General features: G+C 37.6%; 2 protein-coding genes across 2 annotated transcripts in view; one reads left to right on the forward strand and one right to left on the reverse strand.

Annotated features, from left to right (window-relative positions):
• The first annotated feature begins 1,045 nt into the window (after nt 1-1,045).
• Nucleotides 1,046-3,217, forward strand: LOC136671530 (cortexin-1-like). Its single transcript, XM_066647243.1, has 2 exons — nt 1,046-1,102; nt 1,318-3,217. The coding sequence occupies exon 2, from the start codon at nt 1,437-1,439 to the stop codon at nt 1,692-1,694; it is 258 nt and encodes an 85-aa protein (XP_066503340.1). The 5' UTR covers nt 1,046-1,102; nt 1,318-1,436; the 3' UTR covers nt 1,695-3,217.
• Nucleotides 3,218-3,224: 7 nt separating this feature from the next.
• Nucleotides 3,225-25,396, reverse strand: part of fbn2b (fibrillin 2b) — a 131,813-nt gene continuing 109,641 nt past the window's right edge. Inside the window, exons 51-65 of the mRNA XM_066647244.1 lie at nt 24,226-24,291; nt 23,399-23,524; nt 22,652-22,771; nt 22,046-22,168; nt 21,605-21,736; nt 21,127-21,252; nt 18,750-18,956; nt 16,852-16,977; nt 15,466-15,588; nt 15,139-15,255; nt 14,122-14,250; nt 12,630-12,749; nt 12,002-12,233; nt 11,404-11,560; nt 3,225-7,980 (exon numbers count right to left, since the gene is read on the reverse strand). Coding sequence (XP_066503341.1) covers nt 7,606-7,980; nt 11,404-11,560; nt 12,002-12,233; nt 12,630-12,749; nt 14,122-14,250; nt 15,139-15,255; nt 15,466-15,588; nt 16,852-16,977; nt 18,750-18,956; nt 21,127-21,252; nt 21,605-21,736; nt 22,046-22,168; nt 22,652-22,771; nt 23,399-23,524; nt 24,226-24,291 — 2,279 coding nt within the window. The 3' untranslated portion in view covers nt 3,225-7,605. The remainder of the gene's footprint in view (nt 7,981-11,403; nt 11,561-12,001; nt 12,234-12,629; nt 12,750-14,121; nt 14,251-15,138; nt 15,256-15,465; nt 15,589-16,851; nt 16,978-18,749; nt 18,957-21,126; nt 21,253-21,604; nt 21,737-22,045; nt 22,169-22,651; nt 22,772-23,398; nt 23,525-24,225; nt 24,292-25,396) is intronic.

A 25,396-nucleotide genomic window follows, 5' to 3' on the forward strand; every position in this document is an offset into this window, starting at 1 on the left:
ATGATCACTTATAATATTATTTACAATGACTGCTTTTGAGTTTAGTGAAAACTGAGTAACCCAATTTTTAGATCTGAGGTGTTCTATCATAAATGTATGATTTAATATTGATTAGGTTGTTGAAACAGGCTGATTTTGTTTTTCTACTTTTACATATAATTCTTCTAAATTTCTTGGTGTAGTTATTGTCCTATTGTCTTTCTTTTGGTTAAATCTTTATTGGCATAGCTTCCTCTGGTTAAAAAAGTAAAACTTGTATATTGTACTCATTCATTACACACAGACTGATATATTTAAAGTGCTTATTTCTTTTAATTTGATGACCAATTATGCTCCTTTATCAATGTATGCTTTGTGACAGCACAAGATCTGAGGTGTTTTTATAATAAACATTATTTTTGAGAGTATCACTGTCATTGCAGCTTTGCTGTAATTTAAGAGGAAAAGTGTCCAACACCTGGTCAAACAAGTCCCATTCAGATCCAATTAGCCTGTGTCCAGCCATGTGTTTTAAGACCTGGCCGTGTCCCTGACTGTGGTTGCCACTGTTTTTATCTTTTCTTCAGCGTGTTGTGTCATTTCAGATTTTCTTGTGTCACAGCAGCCACTGAGCAGAATTTGACACGGTAGGAATAAGCAAAGCTTCCTTCTTCCTCCTCAACGAAAAGAGCAGTTTTATACTTGTGTTGTTGTGTGTGCAGATCTGTCTGGCACCCTGTCAGGGAAAGAGTCTTTTAGATTAGTTTAGATTAGTCTCTCTGTCCTGTTTCTAGTTTGACCCTATATTTAGTGCTATATGGCCAACATTTCAATGAAGGTTGTCAATACATATTGTACCCCTATATCCTTCTAAGTGACTCTTCTCAGAAGGTGCAAGGTTGTGCTAAAGGTTAGGAATAGGTTTAGTGTTGAGTTAAACCTCCCACTTGAAGCTACCTCTCATTTGGAGGTGGCTCCTGCCTACAAAAAATTTTAGAAACAGATATGGACTGTATTACAAAAAGGGCAAAGTGGAAATGAGAAAAACAAGCTGAGATCAAGCCAAGAAATACTCCAGGGCCCAGAAGCACTAAATCTAGAGGCAAAAATGGAGAGAAACAAAGTGAGTATTTAACATATATAATATAAATATTGAACATACATAATAATGTAACCAGTTAGAACAGGTTTGAACTAGTCTTGACACTAGTGTAGGCTTCTGTTTCAGCTGGTATGTTGTATAACAAGCCATATTTTTGTGGTGAGTTTTTTTGTTTCACTTCCCCTTTATAAAGTCATCTGTTGCTCATTAGCTCTGTAACTTTTCTTTGTTCTCAGGGTGTGTCTGTGCTCCTATTGGCCTGACCCCAGAGGTGGCGGATTCCAATCTGGCAAACCTCACTTCTTATTTGAGGGTCCAGACAGTCTGTAAGCTTTGCTGCCAAGGCCCTTAGAAGATGAGCTCCATACTGGACTATGAGCTGCTGTCTCCAGGACCCCTACTGACTGGGGCCCCCAGTAGCCCCCTGCTGGCTGGGGATGCTGAGCAGCGGACGGCTTTTGCTTTTGTGGGCCTGCTGATGCTTTTCCTGTTCTTCTTGTTGGTACGCTGCTTCCGGATCCTTCTGGATCCCTATAGCCGCATGCCTGCATCCTCCTGGACCGACCACAAAGAGGGCCTTGAGAGGGGCCAGTTCGACTATGCTCTGGTGTAAAGCATCGCTTGGCGATGGTGAACAGGCCACATAGGCTCCACAAACACCTTGCCTCTGCATTTGCTCTGACTGTGGACAGTCCTGGCTGGAGTCAAACTTGGCTATTCTTCTTTGGTTTGTTTCTTTGGTCACTATAGTTCCTCAGGGCTACAGGGTTCCCTTTGCAGTATAGTTTCCCAAACCACAAACTATAAATAAACTTTCTTTTGGCCTTGAAATCTGCTTGGAAAATGTGATGAAAAGTATTTTGAATATATTATTTTAATGTTATACTCAACTTCTGGTATGCTCAACTTGTCTTTACTTCTGTTTAATGCAAAGGTTTAAAACCCCCTCATCAAATCATGTTTTGTTGGTTTTCTAAGTGAAAGTAAATTAATGGGGACCAGATATGTGTTCTCTGCAGGCAATGAAAATAAACAAAAACTGATGACAATGGTTGCCCAAGTTTTACACAATTAAATATTTATTAAAGACATATTTGTTGTCTTAGAAGTTTAGTGGTTCTGAAACTTCAGAAAAATAAATGTGCACTGCCTAGGCAACTGAATTCTCATGATTGTCACAAATAAAATAGAGTATTGCTGAGGTTAAGTACTAATGATGGATAAATAATTCTGGACCTATATGGGAAACCACCACAGTGTACAATTGCAGGCCTTGTCCTGTAAGTTGTGTAGTAGTATGACAAGCTGTATATCTATTTGTCTTGAATGCTGCTGTGTTGTGTGGTTGTAAGCCCTAGCTGATCTGCAAAGCTTTGTCATGAACTGTTTTAGGACCAGTAATTGAAGTTATGTAATAACATAACTTTGGGAGTAGGACCACGACCAAACTCCTCCTCTCAGCTCTATATATACCCCACAAATTCACGTCATTTCCACATTGGACAAACTCGCTTCATTTAGTTCAGGAGACGGATCTCGACTCAACTGCTTCATTACGTCAGCTCGCTCCTCCTTGCTGAGTCATTCCTGCTGATCTCCATATTCGGAGCCGTGTTCGGCCATTATCAAACCCACCGAGCCTCCTGTTTTAAAGCTTGCATCCACCTCCACCTCGTCTCCACCCTTTTCTCATATTCATTTATCCAACTGGGGGTCCGGCTTCGTACACATTCATAAGCCACCCTGAAGTCCTCCCCAAATACTTCTGAGTTCCCTCCCCATTTCAGACTCTACGGGTACGTACTAGCAAAAAGTGCTTACATTTTTTAATTCTGACTCAGATTTTGAAGTCAAATGATTGCTAAAATTCTATAATATTCTGTAAGCATGGGAGATTCTTAGCTCACTGGCTTCCCACTGGCATCCATTTGAAACCGAAGTGTGAAGTAAGGATGGTCCTGTGTTGCTTCATGTGAATTTTTTAAATTTGTACTCTACTGTAAGTTGATTGGGTATTTCTCAACTCTTTGTTTTTGCTAAGCTGGGGGCAAATGTGAAATAAAATGAGGGTTTATGCACTTGATGTTTCCAATGTCCTTAGTGAAAACGAGAATGGAAATGACCACCTTCCACTTACACAATCAATATAACATTTTACCACAACACAATACAATATCAAATATGCAGAATGTAAAAATAATGCAGCTTCTGTAGTTAAGGAATTACTGGGATAAAACAGTTTAAAAACCTACCCCACATTGTTTTTATTGTCATTGGGAGATTTTACAGAAGTACTAAATACAATTTTTCTTGATATGAAATTTTCTGAATTTTATAAGTATTCCTTCCTCAGAATGAAACCAATGGATGTTCCTACATAGCCTTTTTGGATCTTTTTATGGCTCCACAATCATAAAGATGACAATAACAGAGATATCAAGTTTGCAGATGTTTTTGAAATACAGTACAAACACGCACATTCGTTCTTTTACATGTAGTGGCAAATAAAATTATTATTAAAACAAAGATACAAAAGCATACAAAGTTCCCATGTTAGACAAAATGATTATGCATAAATATAGCTCAGGCTGTTTGAACAGTGCAGTAACTTTGATGTTCAAGACGTATTTGCTTTGTTTTAGCACCTAAGATAAAACAGCAGACACTGCAATCAGTTTATTATAAAACCAAAAACAAACAAACAATCAAAAAATATAATAAACCTCCATTCACCCATATCTTGGAGGACAGTGTCATGTAAACAATGATGGACGTCGCTCAGTATCTGGCGGCACTTTGACAGGAAAAACAAAGTCAGCACTTTTTTAAAGTCATTCTATCTTGCTGGATTTGGTGTAACAGCCTGAACTTCCTTAACGGAAAAACCCAACAAACTACATTGTACCTTAAAATATAATTTTTTTTTTAAGTATGTTGGTAATATTGTTTTTCAGCATTGACACAGTAGAGAAAATAGACACACACACAAAACAAAAAACTTTAAAAATGTCACAAATGCAATGCATGATTCAAGATTATATGCTTTTAAGTACAGCATTGGTGTTGGAATGGTTTAGCACCTTTTTTTTTCCTTGAGAGAAAAAAAGTAGAAAGGGAGTTGAACTGTCAGGCATCACGTACGTTGGATATTTTGTTCATATGTGAAAGATTTTGAGGACTGTGTTTGAATCCAATCCTGTGCTGCTTACGTTACTCAGGATTTTCTGTCCCATTTATGGCTGAAGTGACACTCCAGAGATGACTACATACACAGGCCATCAAAATTTACCAAAATAACCAAGCTGTCAGTAAAGATTAAGTAAATATATTGCCAAAAAACATTGCAGTGCTTAGTGTAGAGTAGTGGCTATTTGTGCTGCCTTGCCTTGGTAAGACTCCTCTAATGCTACCTCACCACTGTAACATGATTAAAACTAAGTCACTCTAGATAAGTGCAGGAGCAGGAATAGAGCAATATCCTCATTCTTTTATATAATTTTCATTGCTTTGTGCTGTCTTTGTTGTCAATCTGCTGTAAGCAAAGAGAGAGGAAGCCTAGCATGTATGAACAAGCCACTTAGTTTTTCTTTACTCTTTAACTAACCAGGGGTTTGTAAACACATTAGACTGTGGTAATGGTGATATCTGACTGTATGAAATATATATATATATATATATATATATATGTGTGTGTGGGTGTGTGTGTGTGTGTGCACATTTTTGATATTGTATTACTCAAATTAATTTTGCTCAAGCTTTAATATGTTGAGGCACCTGACAAAAAAGCTTAAAGCTATATGTCTCTTAATATTTTGATGGAGAGTGTATGTTGACCTCCTTACAGAAAAAGGTGTGATTGATTAGATTTCAAGAATAAGTTGGCCAGTGCCCATAGGCCCTTATGAGGTTATTGTGATAACTGACAAATGTATTTTGAAACAATTCTAAATTGATTATAAAATATTTTGCCTGTCTGTCTGATTAATTTGAGGCTGAATTGTAATGACACATTTTTGGATGAAAAATATTAACTGAGCAACAAAACTGCCTGGTTACAATGAGCACAGACAAACACATCTGCACACCTGATGAAATGAAAAATATTTTAAAATGTGTTGCTAATCTTCCGAATTCATTTGGTGTATAATATTTTTATCAATGTCAGGTATTGTAAGGAAGGGACTTTGGAAATATGCAGCCGTGCCACCAATCTTGACAATCACTTCTTTGAAGAAAAAGTGGTCAAAATTTGTATTTTCCACATTCACTTCCTCAACCACATATAGAAACTAAACCGCAAAAAAAAAAAAAAAAAAAAAAACATTTAAAGTTTGTAATGTTACAAAACATTTACATATATTAGGTCTAAAGCAGTTTATCCTCACACGTACATGTGTAATTTATGAAGTGAGAATGTGCCTATGCTGCCTTTCAGTATGGCAGCTGATTAAATCTCTTAAATGTATAGTCCCAAAACAGCCTCTTTAATGAAGAGTGTCACAAAAAAATGAAATATGAGATGGAATATGGGCACCTTTTATGTATTCTCAAACTGCCTTGCTTCTTTATTTTCTGTCACTGTATACCATTAACTAAAAAACTGATAATTCAGACAAATAAGTGTTGGTTAATGGAGCAGAATTAGACTAAGAATAAGTTTGAAGAATTTAGATGTTTTCTTTGTCAAACTTTAATTTTAAGCCATATAGGACTACATGTAGGGATACCCAACACTGTTTCTGGATTTCTTCTCACATTAATAGCCCTAATATATCACACTAAACATTCAGATATCACAATAAACATGTTCATATCCTATTTTTAACCACAGACCTGAACTGGATAAGAGGTTACCGACAATCAATGAATGAATGAATATCCTATTTTTAACACTGGAAATGTCTTGAATGAGCTTGACCACCTATATTTTCATGCCTGTTCAACTCCCATTTACACCTGAAATGTTGTGGTTATTGCTGCAGTCCTGCGTGTCATTTTTTTCTATTTTAAACAGTACGATCCATTACAAGTGACTCAATACTGAAATGAAGAATACCCTTTAACCTATTAATCTCTGAGAATAGGCTATAGAAAGGTCAGTGATTGATTGAGATATCACTGAAAACATTAAAGTCATTATATTTTGTTACATGAGACATATAATTTGTTTTTTATGTGCATTGTAAGGCATGATATAGGCACTTAGATTTTGAAAGATATACTGGTTGGTCCTATATTATACAAAAGAAGCATGTAAGATCTGGCACCAATTTTCATTCGCTGTAAGAGCTGTCACTAGTCTTTTGACTGCACAGAGGCTAAGGTTGTTAACAACTCAGATTGTCGCTCCAGCGACAATGCATGCTTTATAATTAGCAAGGTGAACAGAAGGCTCCTAACATGACTGTAATGTTTTGACATAAAATTAGTAATATTAGGGGCAGGTATATATTCCAGGATTGGGAAACTCTGAGGAAGTGTAAAAAAATAGTGTGAGGGTGATAAAAAGATTGTTCCTCAGTATAAAGCTCTATAGACATGGTCACCAGTGTATCTTCCTGCAGGTTTCACCTCCAAACCCTGTCTAACACACCTGGTCCAGCAAAACAAGGACATGTGAAGACAAATCGATTCTGGAAATACATTCCAGAATGTATAGCACACAAAAAATTGTCTTTATACAACAAATGTAAAAACTCACAGCAGAATTTAACAAACATGAGCTGATCTCATGTGAAAAATAATTAATTGCTGTCCAATGATACTGATACTTTTGTAATGTTGATATTAAAAAAAGTGTTAACTCTTTTTAAATGAAACACTTGAACTTCTAAAAGTGGACAGATAACACTCAAAACTACTACCTCACATATGCTGAGAAATACACATCTAACAACCTCATTTGGTGAGCATCACAAAGTGTGAATATCATATATGTTCAAACTTTGCATTAACATCCAACTGCAAATGCAGTTTACATTCACAAACAACCATGTGATGTGAGGTTGTTAGTTGCGAATTTCTTTGAGGGGCTGGAGAATGTTTGAATAGTTCTGAACAGGACCATCCATATTTTAGAAGAAGTGCTTGGTATGCCATCTCATGCATTCTGACGGATTTGTTAAGGAATGAAACATATATTTTTTTCTTACTAATTTCCCATCTAAACGTTCTGCAGAAAATGGGAACATTCACTGACTTAATTAGTGTCTTGGAAAAAATAACTGAAAGGTTTTCTAGGGTAGACTGTACCCTAATTAAAAACATAACTTAAATAACCTAAAATGTGTTAGATTACTGTCTACTGCAAGAGAAACAAGTTTGATGCCTGCACAAAAAAATACAGTCCCTAAAGCTGTGGAGGTTAATATTCCTTGTTTTTTGGCTGGATCAGGTATCAGATAAGGATTAGAGAAGAATAGCAGGACTGTAAATGTCCAGGAGCACGGCTGGTGACCCCTGCTCTATAGGATGGTGTGTCGTAAATCTAGGTTCAAAGGTCAGGCAGTCTGTGTGGCTGGCACTCAGTGCAGATGGATATGTAATTTGATGCGCAGGGCATCTCCAATCTCTCCAAGCAGGTAGTCGGTGTCATGCTGCTCTTCTAGCTCCTGAAGCTTATAGGGACCGAACAGGGGCAGCGAAACGATCTGTAGCACGTAGGAACCAGGTTGGGGGGGCTTACGGCCTAGACGCAGCACACTCTTACCGTCCCGTCGCTCCAGGAGACGAAAGTGCTCCCCCTGGTTGCCGTGGGTGATGACATAGCGTACATGGTGTTCCAGCGGCTCCAGAGCAGGTAACAGCTCCAGCAGTGGTTCTTTATTCTGCAGGGATGCCAGGGAGATGTTGATAGGGATGGAGTTCTGAGTGTCCACACTGGCCAGGCTCATTGTATCCTACACCACACAAAATACAAGACGGCAAGGGTTGAAGGGTGTTTCAGTGGACAGCAATATAATGTGATTATTTTTAACCCCTTAAACTTCAAAGGTTCCAAGTAAAAGGTAAAAGGAAAATCTGGACATCCTTTTCTCAGGCCTCTAGCTTGAATGCTGAATATAGTGGGCCAGGCTGCACTAATGTAAATATGTCACTTTTGTCTTCGCATTTAAGTTCCTTATATGGCATAAAACTGTATAATTAAATGTAAGCTTAACATAAAAATGTATTACTTTTCTTTTGTATTTCATGTTCATCATTTCAGCAGTAGAAAGTACTTATGAGCAGTTATATGTGGTATGTGTATAGGTTTGGTGTTAAGTCATTGCTAGCTATTTAAAGCTTTAATATTTTAGGATATAGTACAACATCTTGTGGTAGAATGGATCATATGCAAAACATTTAATGACAGATTTAACTTGGAAATTGATTGGATTCTTCTCCTTACTTTTTAAATATCCATTTCTTGGTGTTGTGTTGAGTGTGCTCCTGCCTTCGTGGTATAATTGTAGCCAGGAATATTGATTAGTCAGTGACTGGACCATCCAGACACAGTTGTATTTATACTATATAATAAACTGAGGTACAATCACTGCACTCAGGAGAGCTGCATTTCACTAAATATGAGATTTTAATATCTGTCAGAAAGGGGGTGAATACTTATACCTTTGTCATTATATATGTGAATACATTTTATAGGCCCAGTATATACACGCTATCAGCCATAACATTGTGACCACCTGCTTGTTTCTACTCTCGCTGTCCATAATCAGTTCCATAAAGTAGCACTTTGTAGTTCTACAATTAAAGAGTGTGGTACATTTGCTGCTCTGCATATTCTCTTTAATGACTTTCATACTGTGCTTCAATGATCAGGACAATTAGGAATTATTTGTATGTGTTGTGCTGATTTGAGTGCTGTTCTTTAACCCATCAGAGTTATTCCAGGACTGAGAATAGTCCACCAACCAAAAATATCCAACCAGCAGCATTCTGTTGGCAGTGTCCAGTGGAAAATGATGTGCGTGTGGATATTTTTGAGAAGGTATTTACAACGCACACTAGGGTCCAGAGCCTACCTGGAATCATTGAGCACAAGGCGGGAATACACCCTGGAGGGGGCGCCAGTCCTTCACAGGGCAACAAAGACAGACACACACACACACACACACACACACACACACACACCTACGGACATTTTTGAGTCACCAATCCACACAATCCAGTGTGTTTTTGGACTGTGGGAGGAGACCGGAGCACCCGGAGGAAACCCACGCGGACACGAGGAGAACACACCAACTCCTCACAGGCAGTCACCTGGAGTGGGAATCGAACCCACAACTTCCAGGTCCCTGGAGCAGTGTGACTGTGAAACTACCTGCTGCGCCACCATGCTGCCCCCTTCTGAGTTTTATACACACACCAAAAAAATAAATAAATAAAATAAAATAAAAAACACTGAAAAAAATAGGTTTTAACTCTGGAAAGCTCTACTGAGTTTATCAGAAAAAGACCAAAAAAATAAAAATAATAATAAATTACAGAAATATTTCACAGATCAGGTGGGTTCAGTTCACCCTTCTTTCATTCCCCTGTATGTTATTAAGGCTACATGCATTGCTTTGCCAATATTTACGGCAAAAAAACTGAAATACTCTTTTGCTATACCTAAATTGTGAAGCATAGTTAAATCAAATACACACTAATATATGCAGGTGTACGTTACTACATTACAGAGTTATAGCCAACAGAATTCTGAATAGCTAACCGAAAGCTAACTTTATTGCAGTATTAAGCTTCCTTTAGAAAGTTATTTAGATTACGCAATACACAATCAGCTAACCCTGTATGTTGATAACTACCTGTCTAGATAGCATTAACAGTACTTTCTGTTACTAATAAAGTAGTTTCTACAGTAGTTGCAGTTTAATTCCTGCTCTAAGTGCAAAAGTTTGAGGGACAGTAAAACCACAATCCTGAAACACTGCTACACCTTAAACCCATTTCAGGGTTGTTTCTACAGGTGTGGTGGCTATGACTTTAGAAGTGAAGGACGAGGAGAAAGATGTGGGAGTAAGGGAGCAAGAAGCAGTAGAGCATTTTTAAATTCTTTAAAGAACATCTTCCCTGCATGATTTTTCCTAGGATTATCCTTTTTTTATATTTTAGGATCCTTTAGGATACTTTATAAAAATCATCTGAGATAGAATGCATGTTTAGTCATAAATACCCAAAACAAATACATTTACAAAACTGAAACAACTACAAGTCTTAAGATGTTTTACAGTTAAAGTGGAAAATCAACCACTGCTGTCAAACACATTCTTTTCAATGCGATGTGTTGCGTAAAGCAGATTTTTGCTGCACCAATCTCAGTGGGAAAATGGAGTCTGCCATGGCAGACATACAGGTTCATATAAAGTTAAAATATTTTCAAGTTCTGCATGACACACATCAGCTGAGTCGCAGTGGTCAGTGCTATTGACTAATAGCAGGGCAAATTAATGGGTCTTGTATTTCCCTCCAACATGGAAAGGCTTCTCTCATAGCAGAGAGCACTTACCATTTTTGTGCCCAACCATTAAGCACCGCATACTACAAGGGAAGTTGACAGCACAGCTCATACCTTGTTCAGTTTGATTTAGCCTCATCAACAATTTTTCAAAACCAAGTGCATGTACATCATTTGTCTGGGGATTTTATTCACTGCTTAGAAGTACAGTACATGGTTGCCAGGAACAGTGATGTGTGAACTATGACCATGAAGCAAAGTGGACAGTCCAGTGTTACAATGAGTGCCATGCTTTGTACGCATTAAATATGAACCAGCCTTAGCTCTCCTCTAATCTGCCAGGCGTTAGAGTAGCCACTGCTTCCACATCAACTGGCTCAGGAAGAGCTTCTTCCCTGAGGCTGTGACCCTGCTGAACTCCACACAGTACTGCAGCACTATAGTTTATGTCATAATATTACTCCACTATTTATATTTGCAGTCTAACACTGCACTATTTTTATCTGCACAGACAGTTATGGTACTATATAAACCCACTGTTCATGTTATTTCTACTCTACTTATTTATCATTTTACATATGCTAATATGATCATATTTGTATTATCTCCATTTACTCTGCATATGTATATTATATTTGTATTACTACTCCGCTATCCTTAACTGTACATAATATAACCACTGTGTCACCTGCCACAATGAAAATAAAATAGAATGTAATCAAATGTATTCTAAATGTAATTTAATTTAATTTAATCAACAGTGAGCTTATTTGTTTTAGCATGTGTGAAGTTTATTATAGATGGGAAATTCAGGCAGAGGAAAAGAAAGTGTGTGCATTATGATAATAAGAATCAATCCTATTCCCACCTTGAGCTCATTGTCTGCAGTGTTGCGTCTTTGACGGCTACTCTTTCCTGCCTCTCCATTGATCTTACACTCATAGCAGGTTTCTGGAGAAAGGGCACTCTCATCATCTCCCTCAGAGCTAAACAGACCCTGGAAACCCACTCCTGTAATACAGTGCCTATATAACAGAACAAAACTCATTATATTACAGATGAGACAAATTTTCCAAATAATTATAATTGTATAAACCAGTGTCTGCATTTACAAACTTCATTTCTTGTGTTTATGATTTTTATGTTATCTTTGGACAGAAATGAAATTGTGATCAGCAACATCTTTTATCAAAACAGCAATTTAGAAATTAAATGATAACAACACTCTACTAAAGAATTCCATTCAAATATTCAAACATGACTTTATTTTAAAAATATATCTTAAGCATTAAAATACTGCAATGTTTTTTGCAGTATTATTGTTTTATTGTCAAAATATTCTGACTTATTATCAAATTATTAACTTTACTCTTTGAATATTAACCCTGCATGCTGGAATTTAATATGAAATTATTTGTTACCAGTACTGTAGAATGTAATATGTTGTAGTTGTGGCTACTTCTTACCCCTGTCCTGCTCTGTAGAAGCCTCCTGGGCAACCACACAGATATCCTCCATCTGTGTTGGAGCAGCCATAGCTGCAGGGGTTACTGCCGACTGCACACTCATTAATGTCCTGACACCCCCCTGCACCAGCCTGGAAATCAAACCCGGAAGGACATACACACTTGTAGCTGCCCAGAGTGTTATAACAAGAGGCTGAGCCACACATCTGATTGCCAGCACACTCGTTCTCATCTACAGAGGTGAAAATAGAAGGAGGAAATAAGAAAGAGGAAAAAAATTAAAGATTGTTTAATGATTATTATATAACATTACCTTAACATATACACTGGTAAAATGTTTTCCCCTATTAACACCCACCCCCACCCCCTCATTGTAATTAACAGAGAGGCTGCCAGAAATTTCAGTAATGGGAGCAGAATCCATTTAATACTTCAGACGAATTTGGATTCATTGCTTCTACGTTACAGCTGTCCAAATGCTGGCGCTTTTAATTTTCAGGAAATGTACTGAATTATTCACATGTATGTATTTGTCTGAGAATTATTATTAAATTGACATTCAAACATAGTAATGAGTGTGTTAGGTGTTTTGGTATTTGTTGTGTAGGTCTATTAGAAAGTAACTGACCCACACACTGGTTCCACTGGTAGTGCTGCACATAGCCTTGCGGACAACCACAGCGGAATCCTCCCAGCATGTTCTGACAGCCATGCTGACATCTGTGATTGCCCCCACATTCATCCACATCTGCACACAGACAAAGGTAGTTTCAATACATTTCAAAAGCTTCTTGCATATTTTAGGTGTTTCAGCAGGATTTCTGTTCTGAAATGCACAGACATGATAGTAATCACTAGCTAATCAACAGTGCACTATGGATCAGGAGCTAAAGATCAGGTAGGAACACACTGGACTGTTCCTTATTATGAAAAGTCAGTCTAGTTATTCAAACAGGAAAAACATGGGTAACAGAAAAAATAATAATTTTAGACTCAATTATCTTTGATCTGTAGAGATTTATAAAAGAAAAGCCACAGTGACATATTACACAACAGCTTCACTCTACAATAAAAATAATTTTATAATAATTGCTTTTCAAAATGAATGACTATTTTAATAATCTAAAACCAACTAATATAAATAAATATTTTTTTTTACTACCAAAGATTCTGTTACTAGACATATAAATGAAAGCAAGGCACACTAGTTCCAAATAATTTATAAAGCTCATTTATACTATTCAGTCATCTCTTCAAGACAAGAATTTAACAAGACAGGAAAATATATACCATATACCATATTTTGGCAAACCATCTTTTAAATAGATAAATAATAATAAAAAAAGATCATTATTATATTTTTGGTCATAGTTTTGTGACAGGAAGCAACAAGAAATGGCAAGCCTAGATTTCTGTTAGTTTCCCTGCTACCACTTTAAAATAAGACTACACTTATCAAAGTTTAGAAATGGTATGGTGAAAAGCCTGGTGTTACATGCTTATTATTCATTCATTCATCGTGTGTAACCTCTTATCCAGTTCAGGGTCATGGTGGGTCCTACCCGGAGTCACTGGGCACAAGGCAGGAACACACCCTGGAGGGGCGCCAGTCCTTCACAGCATGACACACACTCACACCTATGGACAATTTTGAGTCTGCAATCCACCTACCAACGATTGTTTTTGGACTGTGGGAGGAAACCTGAGCACCCGGAGGAAACCCATGGGGACACGGGGAGAACACACATCGTTATTAATTATAAACAAATAACTATTAATAAATTGATTTTGAACTATTTATAAACTTTTCTTATACTAAAGTGGTACAGCTTCCCCTGTGAAATTTAACCTTTCTTTGCTCTTTCTGTGAGCTAGCCGAATGCAGGTAAATCTCTCTTTACACAAACTGTTACTTTACCACCTCTGACAAGATGCCAAATCAAAGGCTCTTTTTCACATTTCAATTCAACCCATTTCTTCATGGCTTGACTACATTGGTGAGAGTACATTTCAAAACAGCAGCCAAGAAAACAAAAAAAGCAAAAAAGTTGACTATTCTGGATCAAAATCTGTTTTTTGTTTCCTGCTGCACTTTCCCTGATCCCAGCGGTAAGCATCACCTTCACACTCCAATCCGGTGCTGTCCAGGGAGAAGCCCTTCTGACACTCGCAGCTGAAGCTGCCAGGGCTGTTGAGGCAAGATGCTCGTGACCCACATGCACTTGGCTGGTTCATACACTCGTTGTTATCTAATAGGAAAACAGAAAGACCCTCACAAACACATTTCATTTCATTTAATATTGTTTTAAATAAATGAACTTGTATCTTTTACTCTTAGATAACTGCTGAAATTCTTAAGAGGTATAAGGCCCTGTCTGCTGAGGTTTTTGTCTGCTTTTAGGCCTCCTGTCCACAATGAAAGCATTTTTAAGTCCCTGAAAACTGAGATTTATGAAAATGCTCTCCAAGTTGGAGATTTTTTAAATATATCATTATCACTATTCTCACGTGGATGAAAGAATATTTTCATAAACGCTGCCATCAAGCAGCATGCCTGTCTCACTCACTATATAATGAAGTACATAAGTCATTCAACTACAATGTACATGCACCTAGCACTAGATTTCATATTTCCACATAAGAATAAATATAATTGAAGCTGTATTAGAAATATAAAATGCATTATTAAGATCTAGATTAGATCTAGAATTACATGACTTGCTTAGTGCACTAGGGAGTATGGTATGATTTGGAATAAAAACATCTGTTTCTTTTGTGCATTGTGGTGTTTTGATGCCACTCTTCAAGAGGTACTATTGCCTATGGACTGGCATGATAATACAGCTGTTTTCGTATTTGTCTGGAAGGGGACATTTTCAAAAATTGAGAGAGGAAAATCTCAGTTTTTAATATAAATGGATCCATGTGGATGGGGCCTAAGTTGATTCTGATACTTGAATACACATTGCTGATCTGCAATTATGCATCCAAACCACCTAGAAGCATAATTAAAATACAGCAAATATTCTCAGGCATGCTATGTTTACCTTTACAGTGGTAATGATAAAATGTATATGTAACAGTACAACATTGCCAGTGGAAGAACACCATCAGTTCCCAGCAGTTCCCACGCTTACCAATGCAGGCCGTTTGGTGTTGGGTAAATCCAGTGGGACATTTGCAGGTAAAACCTCCAACAGTGTTCACACAGAGGAACTGGCAGTTATGTTGCTTGGTGGAGCATTCGTCCAAGTCTATGTTCGAAAAATGTATTGTATAATTTATTGTGTACATAAATACATACCCTCCAGAATATCAATACATGTATACAAGGTACGCACCACCAAAAACAAAATATTGTGGCATTATCACACATACTCAAATATTACGTGGACCACAGCAGTCCTGGGATCAATGATAGAAGAGGTAGAAGGCTGACAAACTTTACAGAAACAAATGCTTACCTTTGCAAGTCTTTCCATCTGGCTGCAATATATATCCTCGAGGGCAAGAGCACAGGTAGCTGCCCTCTGTGTTCTTACACAGGAAATTACATGGCTTAGGAGACTGAGAACACTCGTCCAAGTCTAGGACAAATTGAAAATCACTAGTGAGAACAATTAATATAATAATCATTATTACCTCTTTTTTAGAATTAATCATATGTTTTTGAGTTATTTAACATAGCACACTCTTCATATATTGTACAAAATCATGAAACGTGGCTTCTTCACCCAAGATTCCCAGGAATATACTGTGTACATGTGGAATTTAAAATGCCTCTTGCTAGACAAGAGCTATAAAGTGAATGATATGGGGAGGTACTGAGATTCAGCCAGTATTGGCTGGAGCTATCTGGCATAGCAGAAGCACAGCTATCAACATTCCAACAGTAATATAAATTTTACTGAAATACCTACAAGTTGAAGCTGCAAAAAGCCATAATATAACATTTTATATAAAATATAGTTTCTTTGAATAATCTTTTATATAATCTTTTTCCAAACAAATCCTCTGCCCCATTCAGAACGTTATTCGAAGTTCGACTATATTACATCTGATAAGACTTCATATGCATTGCACTGCCATATGGCTTATGTTTATAAGATTCCACCCATTGGATAAAGCTTACTGTCCAATTAAGGCAGAGGTATTTACTTTTGCAAATTATCAGTCATAATATCCAATGGGGAGCATCCTTTGTCTTACTGGAATTCTGTGAAGCCACTTTGTGACATCAGTTGTGAAAAGCGCTATATAAATAAATTTGATTTGATTTGATTTTATTAATATGCACATATGCTCCCAGAATTGTATGGCTTCTGGAGGGGAACCTTAATGAAGTTGTCCAATAAACACTGATGTATCCTCCATTAAAACTGTATGCATTTGCATACCACAAATATATGTCTGGCTTACATGGGGCTATAGAGGATGTGCTTTCACTGGTTTTCAGACAAAAAATTACGCAGACTGAGCTTTCTATCAAACACAGCTTGAGCTAAACAAACATCACCACACAGCAAATTTACCAGTGTTACATAATTAATGTTAAATTAAGATTGTCAGTGTTAACATTTAGCACTCTATAACACTCTCAGTGTTAATTTATCACTAAAAGTGTTACTTTAACCTTGGTGAATTGGCTGTGCAGAGTGCAGTGATATGGAGTAAATATTTAGCACATTTTATTGATTAATATATTGCATTGCAGTATGAATAATTGTGAAGAAATATGGTTAACTAATATTGTTTTATGATGATATATTATGATGAAGCAGACTGTGCTTCCCATTTAGTGTTAAAACAATTGCCCCTGGATTCAGCCTATGTGAAAATTGGTTTCGTACCTTCACAGGAGCTTCCACTGAAGTCATTTGTGTATCCCAAGTTGCAGTGGCAGCGGAAAGAGCCCACAGTATTGATGCACTGGCCATTCTTACACAGGTTTGGTAAGACCTCACATTCATTAATATCTGAGGATTTTCAAAATAAAAAAAAACTATGACATTATGGTTTTGCTTTTCAGTTTAAAAATACTGAATCTGTATCTCCCCCTACAAATTCTGCACTGCAGTTTTTCAGAATGGCATTATAACAGTTTATTATATTATTATATAGTACAGTATTTAGAAAGTAATTTTGTGCATATCATGGTGTGGTCAGACTTGTAGTCTCCCTTGGTTCCTGCACTGCAGTTTTTCAGAATGGCAATGTAACGATTTATTATATTATTATATAGTATAGTGTTCAGAAAGTAATTTTGAGCCTATCATGGTGTGTTCAGGCTTGTAGTTTGGTTCCATTGCTATTATACTTATCGGGGTTGTATGTGAGGTTTGTTTAGATGCCTTGGTTTGTATTGCATTAACACTTGAAATGGACCACTTTAGGGACTGCAATTCTCTTTTTGCCCACAGGTGTCGCGAAGAATTTTACATGTCCTGAGGATGGGCCCATGTACCACTAGGGGAGCTTCATGGTGTAATCTGTGGCCCACATATGGTTCCCAACTGTCCCAAATAGGGAATCTTCCAGTTTTTGGACACTAAATGATGCGTTTCATACTGAACATATACAGAACGCATTTGTTCCACAGGGTGGGGCACCCGGACCGGGAATCAAACCCACAACCTCCAGGCTCCTGGAGCTGTGTGCCTGCGACACTACCTGCCGCCGGGGCACAATTCCTAAACAGAAAATGACAAATCTGACTTTTGATGTCAGTCCCTTTACTAAGCCAACCATCAGCCAGAGTTCATTCATTCATTCATTATCTGTAACCGCTTATCCAGTTCAGGGTCGCGGTGGGTCCAGAGCCTACCTGGAATCATTGGGCGCAAGGCGGGAATACACCCTGGAGGGGGCACCAGTCCTTCACAGGGCAACACAGACACACACACACACACATTCACTCACACCTATGGACACTTTTGAGTCACCAATCCACCTACCAACGTGTGTTTTTAGACTGTGGGAGGAAACCGGAGCACCTGGAGGAAACCCACGCGGACACGGGGACAACACACCAACTCCTCACAGACACCGTCACCCGGAGCGGGAAACGAACCCACAACCTCCAGGTCCCTGGAGCTGTGTGACTGAGACACTACCTGCTGCGCCACCGTGCCGCCCTCAGCCAGAGTTAGTGCCATCAATTCATTAAATACTGCACCCAATTAAGTCAGAGTTTCTCCTACAGGTTGATTTGCAGCAGTGCTGAGAGCAGCAAGGCAAAACACTGTAACAGTTACAGCTCTGTTTTTAGAAACTACATTTATCTAAATTAGATACACGATTAACGATAACATTATGAAAGTAGTCTATTAAACACAGGTCATTAAAACAATAAAACAGTAACAAACAGTAAAACAGTAAAACAATGGCAGCAAAAGTGTCTTAACCTTATTAGAGCCACTGGACATATAAGTTAAATGTCTCATCTTAATTTATGAACAGTTTAACATAGCACAGCAGTTTTTTAAATTGGTAACACAGTATTCTGCTTTACCCCTCTTCAGAAAGGCTACTGACGTTTCCTTTTCTTGGAAAATGACAGGCAAGTAACTTCTAATTAATAAATGACTGACAACAAAGTAGTCAAAAAAGAGTGACAGGTATATACTGGTTCCTGATTCCTACCCTGGGCATCAATTACTGTCCGTCCCCACCGACAGGTTGAGAGACCCTGCTGTAGAGCAACATCTCCACTGAAAAGTAAAAGCCCTACCATAAACACTCCACTCACCTCTTCCATCGGTCGTGTATCCTGGTCCAAGTGGACACATCTTCTTGTACTGGATTGTGCCAGGTAGTGGACACAGCTCACACTGCGCCCCCCAGCCACGGCCTCCGTTACAGCAGCACTCAGACTTTGTGACGCTGTTGCGATTGGTGAAGCTCTGCTGGCACATGGTCTGCAGAACCTCAGTGAAACAGAAGCCCTTACGATTATCTGAGGAAGTAAAGAGAAGGATATTTATTTGGTCTGGTCTACTATCCGTTATTAAACTTAAAACATAATACTTTAAATTGTTCATGCATTAAAATGCATGCCATTTGGAACCTAGTATGATAATAATAATTGTAATAATAATAATACCAAGATAGGGATTTTTGAAGGGAATACCAATGCTTGCAAAGTAAAGGTTAACAGTGTTTGTTAGGAAGTTTCTATGCTATCCCAAGTGTTTGTTAGATTGTTTATAAGTTGTTGCTATGCAGTTGCTATGATATTCCATGTTAAACAAAAACCAAATAGTCCATATAAAAGCAGACCTGGTTTTGTTTAAACAGGTTCAGTGCAATAACTGGTGCTAAAAGTTACATTGTGCAATAATTGATGCAGCAGTTGTGGATTGTGTACATAGGACAACTTTCATTCATTCATTCATTATCTGTAACCGCTTATCCAATTCAGGGTCGCGGTGGGTCCAGGGCCTACCTGGAATCATTGGGCGCAAGGCGGGAATACACCCTGGAGGGGGCGCCAGTCCTTCACAGGGCAACACAGACACACACACCTACAGACACTTTAGAATCGCCAATCCACCTACCACTGTGTGTTTTTGGACTGTGGGAGGAAACTGGAGCACCCGGAGGAAACCCACGCGGACACGGGGAGAACACACCAACTCCTCACAGACAGTCACCCGGAGCGGGAAACAAACCCACAACCTCCAGGCCCCTGGAGCTGTGTGACTGCGACACTACCTGCTGCGCCACCGTGCCGCCCCATAGGATAACTTATAGTTAATAATTTATGTTATGCTCTTAAATTTGTTACTGCCTTTTTAAAATAATGCTTTTTTAATTTTTTCTTGTTTCAGTTCCTTTTCTCTTAATTGGATGGGGGGGGCTGTAACCCAATTTCATTGTATAAGTACAATGTGCAATGACAAGGTTCATTTTGACTTAAAATTCATTAAGGTCCAGTTAGAATTTTCCCAAGTCAAGTTCTGGAACATAATGTATAACTTGCATTATGATCAGTTCCATATCCTGTACATATGGCCTTATAATCATAGCATCATTTTATTTAGTCAACAGCTGAATGTCAAATTAAAGTTTCAATTACATTTCAGCATTCATTAATTCATTCAATATCTGTAACCGCTTATCTAGTTCAGGGTGTGGAGCCTACCAGGAAACTTTGGGTGCACGGCAGGAACACCCAGAGGAATTCTACGTTGACACGAGGAGAACACACCAAACTCCTCATAGACAGTCACCCAGAACAGGAATCGAACCCACAATATCCAGGTCTCTGGAGCTGTCTGACTGCGACGCTACCTGCTGTGCCACCATGCCACCCACCCAAAACTTATTAATAATTATAAATAACAAACACGTTAAATAAAATTTTATTTTCTCACTTCAAGTAAAATTTAAGTCCCTAATGACTTTTGTAGTTGCAGTTGCTTCTTTTTTACTTTACTGCTTTTCCATAACCAGCAATTTGACTGGCTCTTTTTGCTAAAAAGCGGGACTTTATGCTTAAGGATGGGACTTTACCCGTAAACAGAATCCATGTTCAGCGTTATGTGAATATTTCAACCGGTAATCATTCCCTTCTTATTAAATCTGGTTTTACCTCACACAAAACTGTCATCCTGAAAGCGCCCCAAAACAGCTTTTATCACATCCCTTGAGCTATTTTTCTGGCCCTAGGACAGCGGTGTCTGGAGCCCCGCCCTGATTCACTCATTCAACTCACAGCGCTCATCATAACACAGATCTGATTAGCTGGGTAGCCTCATGTGTGACATGAAGAAACAATTAGTCTGGTCCTAGGTGGTTGCTAAAGTGTTGCTAGGCAGTTGCTATAATATCCCAATGGGTTGTTATAGCAGTTACTATGGTGTCTCTGGTGAAAGTAAACCCATAATACAGTGTTTTACTTTGCAAGCACTGTAATAATAATAACCCTATTACTTTTATTTACCTTTATTTAATATACTTAGCTTTGATTCTTTAGCTTTGTGTGCATACACAAATATATATATATATATATATATATATATATATATATATATATATATATATATATGGTTGTGCTTTAGTGGAAGCATATGTGTAGTTCTCCATGACAATTCCTGCTTTTCCTGCTGCCTGGAACATCTTACCGATACATTCGGTTCCTGTGGAGCTCGGCTCGAAACCTTCACTACACTCACAGCGGTAACTGCCCACAGTGTTCACACAGCGGCCGTTCTTACAAATACCAGGCTTAGTGCGGCACTCGTTTAGATCTGCCACATGAGACATGCAGAGGAAAAGAATGAGAGAGAGAGAGAGAGAGAGAGAGAGAGAGAGAGAGAGAATTAGTAAAGGCAGCCAGGGCAAATGACAGACATTTAGATGGGATAGGTTAGGAAGAAAGAAAGAATGAATGAGGGAGCAAGAAGGAGAAAATCAGAAAAATGTATTGATTTTGAAAGAGTGGGAGAGAAAAATACAGAAGAAGAGAAAACAAACAGAGAAAAAAGTGAATCAATCATTGTGGAATAACTTGTGCAATACAGCTATCAAAAGAATCAATAGTAACAGCATACATATACACTGAGCTGGCATAATTTTTATGCATGAGTGATACACACTCACCCATGCAGCCCTCTCCATCGGGTCGGCGAGTCATGCCAGCCGGGCAGATACACATGAAAGTGCCAATGAGATTTTTACAGGCCATTCCTCTACTGGCACAATCATCTAAACCCTCAGCACACTCATCCTGATCTATACTCACACAACAGAGAGAGAGAGAGAGAGAGAGAGAGAGAGAGAGAGAGAGAGAGAGAGAGAGAGAGAGAGAGAGTGTTTGCGTTTTATCTATTTTTTATGTTTTTATTTCAACTATTTTATTCTTCTCATTTTCCAACAAGCAAGACAGCCTAATAAAAGTTTCAGCATTGTGAAAATAAACTCATGAGAGCTCATAGAAATCTCCAGTTCTACACAATAAACGTATGATGTCAATCATAAGGTAATATCAGAAAGTTCCGCATAATCAGCAAATATAATCATTATGTGGTTGTGATTTTTCACCTCGACACATCCTTTGGTCATCCCTCAGCACGTATCCTGCAGGGCACATACACTCGTACGAGCCAAAAGTGTTTACACAGCGGAATGCACACAGTAGAGGGTTTAGTGCACACTCATTAATATCTGAGTGAAAGAGAGAAAGAAGAAGAATGAAAGAGAAAAATGAAAAGCAAAAGAAAGAAAGAGAAAGAAAGAAAAAGATAAACATACTAGTTAGAATAGAAAAACAATAAATATTAAAGTATTAAAAAACAAATGAACTGGCCTTAAATGAATACATTAGGCAGAGCATTGCTGTACAAGCCCCTGAATAGAAATGCAATACATCGGTCAAACTTTATAATTGCCCAGACTAAAGAAAAGCAATAATGAGCTTTGTGAATTGCTTCCTAAGTCTACAGATTCTCTCGCTATATTTCAACATACATTTTTAAAATGTTGTTATATTCCATCATTGTAAAAACAATACTTTCAATTACATTTGTTTAATCAATTTATTATATTTATAATAGGATTCAGAAGAATAAAACTCTAATTGACACTCATTAATGAACAAATGATTGCTTCGGAATTATTGTCCGGGATTTACAAGCTGGGATTACGCACCTTCACAGGTCATCATAGGTCCAGGTTCAAAACCCTCCTGACAGGAGCACTCAAATCCCCCCACCACATTAGTGCAGGTACCATTACCACATGGGTTCCCAATTGAACACTCATCTGTGTCTGAGAGTGGGGAAATCAAAAGGTGTAAATAAACATAATTCATTCCTCTCCCTTCAAGAAAGAATATGTATTTACTTATGCATCTTTATGCAGTTGTGTGTTTGTTGTGGTTGTTAATGCCCATGTTTATTGTAAATTTGTCTGCAATGACCTTTTCTTTGTAAAGGAATTAATCACATAAAAATAATGAACAACGTCTTCTATGCTCCTTTCAGTGGACTTTTAAGGGGCACTTAATATATGTAAAGCAGATCATAACCTAGGGGTATAACTACCACAATTCTGTATTATCACCAGACAACATCTGAAATAAACATGTTTAAAGCAAATAAATAGATTATTTTCCTGTCAAATATTCATTACAAGTTCAAATAAGTCAAAATGATAAAGAAGCCTACTATCTAACAACACTAAATTATAACATATATATGTCTTTTTTTTTTTTGCATTGCAGGTGAACAGCTGGATTTACTTGTTGACTGCTGCTCTGTGGACACAGTCACAGTTCTAAATTGCGATATCATAGTGACAGAATGTAGTGTTGCTTTATTATCAAAGGGTCCAAAATCTAATAATATAATCTTGCACACTTCAGCTATTTTTTGTACAATTTGTATGTGAACTTACCAACACAGTTGACCCCTGTGTAGTCTAGGTTGTAGCCGAAAGGACACTCACAACGGAAGGAGCCGTCTGTGTTGATGCACATTCCATTCGAACAGATTCCTGGGTTATCCAGGCACTCATTCATATCTGCACAGAAGAAAGAGAGCAAAAGGCAGACATATCAAAGTTGAATACCCATTGGACAGCACATTTTTTGTGTAGTTGCAACAGATTGGGGCTACTGTTTAGAGGACCGGACTGGGTACCGGAATGTTGCCAGTTCGATCCCTGTGGTCGGCACAAACATCCATCAATATTAAGTGCCCTTCAGTAAAGCACCTAACTGTGCGTTCACACTAGCAGGCGATAAGGCGACAAGCATCCAGTTCTTTCTTATGGAAGAACGTGATTTGTATCTGCGATTCAGTGACAAGAGGCAGGCGACAACTTTATGCAAATGAGTTATGACACAGGGAAGCAACATTCTAATCAAAGAAGCTGAAGTTCGGCCAGCTTCTACTCTCTGAACTTTTTGTTCCTACCTGCATTCCGTCATTCCGTTCCTAAGGATGGAAGAGAAGCTCATAATGGTTGTTTATTCTTTTCCCATGTTATATATATATATATATATATATATATATATATATATATATATATATAGGATGGCTGCCTGCTGCTCTTGGTGTGTGTTCACTGACCCTAATCATTAGTCTGAGTGTCTGTGTTCACTGCCATGGATGAATTACATGCAAAGGTCAAATTTCACTGTACAGTTATACAATTATCATAAAACATGTATACAATTATGTAAGTAAATGTCTTTTTTGTGTGGTGTGAAGTATTCTCACCCTCTCGGCCATCTCCTGGTCCAGGCAGGGCTCCATGACCATAGGGACACAGTGTATTAAATGCAGCTGCACAGAGATAACGCACAATATAAAATTAAAAATGTCATCAATATAGAACATACATTTACCAATGCACAGACATAAATGTATAACTAAATTATATACAGTAGCTGAACATTTCAATTTTAATACAAATCTTATACATTCACTTGAACCCCAGGACCCACAAGCTGTGTGACAGTGACAACAAGCCAGTAAGCCGCCCAAATCTTATACAATTTTATACCAATTACTGAAAATTTCATTGTTATTGCCTGTGTTACTGTTGAAAGCCTATATAATATATATGTATATATCTACAGTACTGTGCAGATGTTTTAGGCACCTAAGATAAATACATATATTTAAATAAATGCCTTTTCAGTAAGCTAGTGCATGTATAAATTTATATATAATCACAGGTAATAAAAAAATATATAATATAAATAAATATAATTAGTAGGTTTGGTAAACAATGATTTGTTCAGATTCTCCTTGATTGCATGAATTTGTTAAATCAACAGCACACATTATTTAAAATCATTATTTATTAATAAAATTTATTAAATCATTATTTATTATTTATTATTTATTATAAGTACAACTACATTTACATTCACAGCAAAAAGCAGATGCTCTTGTCAAGAGCGACTCACAAAAATGCTTAGTGTTCAAACAGAATGTTTATCCTAGCTAGTACAAATAGGTTTGAGTCCAATCTCCCATTGAGCTCAGACAAGAGCCAGTGCTGATACCTAGGAAGAACTAAACATAGTAAGTGCAATGCACAGCATCTAGTCAGTGCTATACCTAGAAAGAAGTTAAGTGCAGGTATTAGATGATAACCTCAAATAATATGGACAGCCACGAGGAGTGATTTGGAAAAAGTTAAACTAACATATTCACACACAGAATATCACACTTACTGGAATAATGTTATTTGGTTTTATCCAAATGTTGGGTGTGTTTTTTTTAGCAAATAAACACATACTGCTCAGATAAATAGCTCTTTAAATCTCAATCTTTGGTGCCTAAAACTTTTGCACAGTACTGTGTGTATGTATGTATGTATGTATGTATCTATCTATCAAGGTAAAAATAAAGTAAAATAAATGCAAGTATATTTAAATAA

This window comes from Hoplias malabaricus, chromosome 16 (assembly GCF_029633855.1).
Source record: "Hoplias malabaricus isolate fHopMal1 chromosome 16, fHopMal1.hap1, whole genome shotgun sequence".
Lineage (NCBI taxonomy): Eukaryota > Metazoa > Chordata > Actinopteri > Characiformes > Erythrinidae > Hoplias > Hoplias malabaricus.

Coding starts and splice junctions, on each gene's coding strand:
- LOC136671530 (XM_066647243.1), top strand. CDS start 1,437: ATGAGCTCCATACTGGACTATGAGCTGCTGTCTCCAGGACCCCTACTG.